Source organism: Diadema setosum, chromosome 13 (genome assembly GCF_964275005.1).
Source record: "Diadema setosum chromosome 13, eeDiaSeto1, whole genome shotgun sequence".
Lineage (NCBI taxonomy): Eukaryota > Metazoa > Echinodermata > Echinoidea > Diadematoida > Diadematidae > Diadema > Diadema setosum.
This window is the reverse complement of record NC_092697.1, coordinates 7,837,169-7,844,045: the sequence shown is the minus strand read 5'-3', so window position 1 is coordinate 7,844,045 and position 6,877 is coordinate 7,837,169. Positions and strand designations below refer to the sequence as shown.

Here is a 6,877-nt window from a genome sequence, read left to right as displayed (position 1 = left end):
CGCTTCATCGGTTATCACTAAGCAGACCACCAGTTTACTGTTGCCTTCAAATTCATGGATAATTTTGAGTCCATGCTTACGTTTATTACGTTTATGTTGAGTTTTTCAGTTCTTTTGCTAGTGAAATTTACTAGAAATGCAATGCACATTGCTATGTCGGGAAAGCTTCCAGTAAACCTCAAACAAGCTTTAGAAATCTCTTGTTTAACCCTGTGGAGAATAAAGAAAGAAAGAATCATACATACAATCCAGAAATTCACCGTATCGCATGCATGCGCAACTCGTAACATGTACTTGGAGAAAGGAACTCAATTATGTTGACTGAGTAAACGCAGCATCATCAGTAGAACATCATGAGTAAAGTTTGAGGAAAAGAGGACAATTCTTAACAAACGATTGATTTTCAAAATTTTGGTGCTGCCATCGCTGCATGAGAATGCAACATTTTGTGATGTCATTTTATTGACGACATACAGGTATTAAAAAATGCAGAAAATTCAATAAATTATCACTTTTCTACCATACTGAAAGAGCAATGGGAATAAATCAGCCTTGGCATATTTCAGTAACAAGTCAAAGGAATGTGCACGTTTCATTAAAAAAAAAAATTTTTTTGAGAAATTCTTGAACATTTTGTTTATATCATTTTAAATATGTGACGTCACAAACTGTTCCAGTAGCCTTCCCATGCAACGATGGCTGCACCAAAACTGTGAGAATGCATCTCTCAGAATGGATTGTCCAATTTTTGTAAAACTTTCTCCGATGTGTTGTGCCGATGTTGCTGCATTCACTCAATCCACACAATATTTGGGTTCCATTCCTATGCTACACTTACAATTTTAACATATTTTGTGTCCTAACCTTAAACATATTAAGCACAGGATAAGCTGAGAAAATTAACTTTTTTTCAATATATTACTAATTTATGTGGTTGCTTAGAGTTAGTTTCAGTTGACCATGTGACTGTACATTTTGTTTGAAGTCGATAAATTGTCTTTGTTCAAAATGTGTTTACAGCATGACATTAATCCTCAACTGAAATGCCCCTACGTGCTCTATGAGACTGATTGTAGTCAATTTGTGAGTGATTGAAGCATTTCATACAATACATTTCTTTTCCGGCACTCTGAAAAAGCCTAATTCTAGACGTGTGTGCGTGCGTGTGTGTGTGTGCGTAATAGTCTATCCGTCTACTGAGAGTACACATGTATTTACATGTATATATATATATATATATATATATATATATATTTATATAAATATATATACTACACAGGTATACATATATACATATACACACACATAAATACATACATATACATGTAATTGTAAATGGATACAGATTGAGATGTAATGAAGTGTGTCTGTGTATTGATGTCACTACAATCCTCTCGAAAGAAACTTGAGTTGAGACTAAATGCAAACTTGCATATGTATGATTTATATAGGGGACCTGCACTTGATCCCCCACCCCCCCCCCAAAAAAAAAACAAAAAAACAACAACAACAAAAACACATAATAAATGTGTTTCCGCGTAGTTTCGAGCATCCACAGTGCTCTTTTGTATGAAGTTACACTGACAACCAGTTCTATACAACTCGCACCAGAGCAACAAAAGTGAAGGGAACATGGTATATGTGGTATTTTAGTAACACGTAAATAACATGCTTTTTTAATAACATTTGACTGAATTCTCCCTCTTCAGTGTAACTACAACAAAATTAACTTTTTAAACATTTTTTTTTATTACAGACAGTGAAAAAAGAACAAAATTATTAACTTGGAAGTACTACAAAACTTTCAGTAGTGTTATGTACAGCATTTATATGTATTTACAGAGCAAAGATTCAGAATTGACATGTTAAAAAAATCATGTGTTCTCCAATAAATACCCCAAACTTGGCACAGTTGATAAAAAAGAAATCAAACTTTTTATTTTTAATGGATAGCACATAGATTTTTAACTTCAGTCACAAATAGATCCCGATTTGTACAATTTTAACTCTCCTTTTTACAAGGTGTCTTTACACGTATGTTACAAAGTTAACACTCGTCAACATATATCAACGGCCTATCAAAAGATTGGTTTGGCAGAGTGCTTCATTCTATTATGCCGATGGACTTCTTGAAGAATGCACAAAGACCACTGCTGCCATCCCTATTGACTTGTGCTGAATTTGACTTTACCATCATACAGAGAAAGGACAGGCTTCTTGATGTAAACTTTCCAAGATGAACTTATTCACCACCTGTTGATACTCGCAAGATCCCTCCTCTACCCCCCCCCCCCCCACCTAAAAAAAGAAGAAGAAGAAAACAACAAACCAAAAGCAAATAGGTAAGCATAATGGATAGACAAGGGCAGGTGATGATTAAAGGGGGAAACCTTTGCAAAGTGTGAAATAAAGCGTCAACCTGTATGTTGGGTGCTCAAGGCAAGTTACCGCTACTATTTTCTGTCCCTCTGCACAAACCGTGCTAAGTTACTAGGAATTGACATCCTGCGGAAAGAAACAGACCATCAAGGTGTTTCTTGAAAGCACCATGTGATAGTTATCATCATTATTCAATAGGCTCTTTCTCCCTTCTTTGAGCCTGGCATTTGAAATGAAATTGAGAAGCTTGCAATAAACGTTGGGTTAAGAGTAGTACTATTTGTTCATCAGCAAGACGACCTGTTCATGTCACACACAGGCCATTAGTTCTGCAGTGCATGGACCCTGGAGTCGCTTGTAGATTACAAACTCTTCATCTAGCTTTTAGCAATGCATTTTATAAAAGGATAAATTAACATTAACTGGACCTCATCAAACTTGCCATTCAAAATCAAGATGATTCTTTGTTTGGCAATGTTACTGGTATGTGCATTCCTGTGAAAGTTTATGGTTGTTTCAACACATACAAAGTTTGAGGGGAGCCATATACTATAATCACAACAATTCTTCTCATTTCTGACTTTTTCAACCGCTGGAAGGTTATCCATCATAAACCTCTGCTGAGGTTGCCATCTTCAGACAAGGTTTAAAGAATTGGAGGGGTTTGCAAAGGAGGGTAAACTACACCGTTAGTACACTGGAATGTAACACAATCACTGCTACCACCCTACAGCAGACTACTAACCTCAAAAGGGGGGGGGGGGTGGGGTGAAAAAGAAAAAGAAGGGGTCTAAACTACAGAATTAACCATAATCAAGACATAGAAAGATAAATGTACGAAGACACCACCTTGGCTGGATATTGAAGAGAGTGCAATCTGTTTTTAAGAAAACTTTTGCACAGTAAGCACAAAATGTGAATAATGGCTTCTGTGTTACCACACCAATGAAAGAAAAAAAAAATAAACAAAGCCTGCCTTCACTTAACACATTTCCACCATTAGTGTTTCCAGTTTGGATGAAGATTGATATAAATATTGAGTTCTTGACAGCTGTCCTCTGACCAATACAGTTATGTGCGTCCATCTGTACAATACACAATCTGAGCATCTTCTGCCGCCTCTATTAATGCACCAAATCTGCCTATGGTGAGCAGCTTTACTTCCCAAATGTACAGTTCTCATTTATAACACAGCTTCACCAACCATTGTGACAATACATGTCAGCAGATATTGAAACTAATGCCTGTTAAATCCAGTTGCTCAACTGCAACAGACCCCAAAATCATTGCACCAACTGCCTTTGCAGCTAGATTAATTGTGGATGTAGCGGCAGCTGTCAATGTGCACTTGCCAAGCTGTTTTTCAACTAGTGACCAATCTGCACTTACAATTGAAAAGTGCAGTAAAAGTGCCAAACAAAAAGGAAATCATATACATGTATTAACCATCACAACCCTTTCATGACTTCAACTTCAACATTATAATAGTACTCGCAATTCCTGATTGTCCTACAAAACTCTTGTATTCATCAGAGAATAGACATAAACAGCCACTTGTACCTACTTCAGTGTTTGGTGGCTGCCTGGTCAAATGAGTGAAAATGACACTGCAATATCTGCAAAAAGCTTTTAATCACAGAGCTACGAGAAAAGAATAGGTGCGCAGTTCACGCTTTTGATCGATACAGCACCGATGCTTTCTAAAGAACAAGGGCAAAAAGTAAAGACGATAATTCTACAATTGGTCTATGGGAGAATATCAGGAATGTTCTGAGCAAATTGGAAAGCACCATGTAATCAAAATGACAGCGTAATAAACGTAATAAATAAATCAAATTTCTTGTAAATGCTATGAAATACATGCTGATATCTCTACATCGCTGCGTGTCAGGGCAATAAACTCTTGAGACATCTTCAAATATTATCATAACAAAACTGGGAGATGGAACCACTTTACAACTGCAACACAGTGTAGAAAACAGCACAAAGAGGGTGATGGAAACAAATTACAGGAATTTCATTCTTACTATCAGTTCATGAATCAGACATGTCCAAACACTTTGAGTGGGTAAAGAGCAAAAAACTAAAGATCATCAGGACGGTTAATAGTGCGTCTCCAACAGGCCATGTTCTCTTTTCCCTCCACAATTGCTGTGAGAGGACAAAGCTTACAATAATCAAGGTGGACATTCTCACTAGCAAAAGGTTACTCGGTAAATAAGTAAACCAATTTGTGTCAGATGAAGGGATGACTAGCATAAGTGTACTTCTGCATGTGGTCCTTTTTCATTTACCATGGAAGAACTGCAAATTTACGATTCACCCATACCAAAAACAGAATGACAATCATTCAATCATATAATGCCATGTCTGTGTCCTCTAAACCTTGGCAAATTAAAAGAACCTTCTTCCTAGAAATGCTCCCATATTTTATCAGTCTACGCCACAGTTGGGGAAATTTTAATGAACATCTTTTTAACTAAATGGACAATGAGGCAGGACAAAACTGGATTGTGATCTCAGATTCCTGTTTGCAGCACACAGAATCTTTGTGCACATACAGCAAGTTGACATTTTCACTGTGCAAACTTTGTGGCTTCAACAGGAAATTGAAGGAAGTATAATCAGCAAAAGACAAACAATATCGTTGGTAACATCAGCGTGCAACCAGGCACTGGCGAAATGGCCTGAAGCTACAAAATGCACCGACAGATCGGTGATATGTTGTTGACTATGCCTAAAATGTCGACTGAAATCACTGAAATTTGCACACAAATAACTTTGTTGCTACCTATGGCCAGTGTATTTTGACATCTGGCTCAGTGTTCCAACTTCTAGGACTAACAGGGAATAATGAAAGAAAACATTTGCTGTATATGTGACTGACAAAAGAATCGGCCAGTATTTTCTTGGTCTCTCTTTAAGAACGCTAAACCAGCAGGGCTGCTGCATGATGATGGGCCACACCAATGAAATCAGGCAAGATGTGGCTTGTTGAGATGTACCATCAATACTACACATCATTTATCTCTACATAAACATCAGCAATTGCAAGTCACCCACTGACAAGGTAAAATGCAAGATGTTAGTATTCACGTTTCATTACTCCTTTAGATTTTAATGGAGAAAAAATCAACTGATTTTGTAATATCATTAGTACTATCTACTCATTTTAAATTCTTGGCAGACCACTTCCAAAGAGAATGACTAAATTCACTCACTGCTTATGCCTTTCCACAGTTTGCAAGTGTGACACACAACCATAAATACAAATAACCAAACATTACAACAGAAACTTTCCACTGGGCTCACACATTTCCTTTTTACTACAGATGCAAATAAAACAATCTTAATTGTTTTGTCTTTTTTGTGTGAATTTGAACTCGGAAAACTACACAGCGTCTTCTATAGAGGCACATATCATGAAGTGCAAAAGTGGTAAAATGGAAAACTACACAGTATGTTCATCAGGCATACAAAACAAAGTGAAAGGTGTCTTTTTTTCTCTCTCTCTGTAATACTTCAAGCAATAGTTTTGTGGAGACCCTACAAATCTCTTTATTGCTTGGGGCATATTTGCTTTCTCATAAAATATGCAATTAAGAGACAGGAAAAGAGCACGGAGAAAATGATAATACAGAAAGTTAGAAATAACAAAATGAAACAATCATGAGGCTTTATTTCCAACCCTTCTGATGTCACAAGGGCAAAGATTGAAGCTTAAGTGGGCAGTATGCATCTTGATCCCATATCAAAGTCATCTGGCTATACAGCACTGCTCAGTACATCTGGGAAAGAGCCTGTAACAAGTTACAGAATCCATTTCGGCATTCCGCTTACTGTCTTGCCACAAAAGAGATAACATCCAGTCCTGTCCTGAATGACTGGTTCTTGTGTTGTTGAAACCCATTTCGCAGCTCAGACAAACACTTCTCATCCAACCCCCCTCTTCCACGAGATGCTGCCTCTTTGGTCTAGACCTCAAGATATACAGGTGACGGGATGTGAATCTCCGAGCAAGTCGCATCAGACCCGAGATAGGCTTGTGCTTCCACTTGCCACAAAAGGCGAGGGACATAGCTGCAGCTGCTCTTGCATTGTTTTGCAATTTTTCCCCCTCCACCGCATCACCTCTGAGCCGCTGGAGGCGCCATCCTATTCTCCACCTGCCGAAAAGAATGAACACCTCTGACTTCAAACCATCATCACGCTTGTTCCCGTCTCTCCTCCCCTTCCATGAGGGAGTGTCAATGGTGGGATGTCCTCCGGAGAAAAGGCAGGTGATCGCTTGAGAGACCACCAGTTCGTCATCGCCTACCAGTCGGGGTCTTCTGAATCCTCCTCCTCGTTATCGTCTTCATCCTCGCTAGAGGAGACATAGTGCTGGGGAGTCAAGGAAATGCTATTCGATTCTTGATAACAGCTCTCTTCACGGTCTATGATTAACAAAGTAATTTATCCATCTTTTTATCACTGGGAATCACTCTACCAATCATAT

The 6,877-nt window shown here is 38.1% G+C and overlaps 1 protein-coding gene across 1 annotated transcript in view; it reads right to left on the bottom strand.

Moving 5' to 3' along the window:
• Window positions 1-1,642: 1,642 nt before the first annotated feature.
• The window catches only part of LOC140236870 (nipped-B-like protein A), a 44,043-nt gene continuing 38,808 nt past the window's right edge, over window positions 1,643-6,877 (bottom strand). The window contains exon 46 of the mRNA XM_072316810.1: window positions 1,643-6,759. Within this exon, the coding sequence (XP_072172911.1) occupies window positions 6,694-6,759 (66 nt within the window). The 3' untranslated portion in view covers window positions 1,643-6,693. The remainder of the gene's footprint in view (window positions 6,760-6,877) is intronic.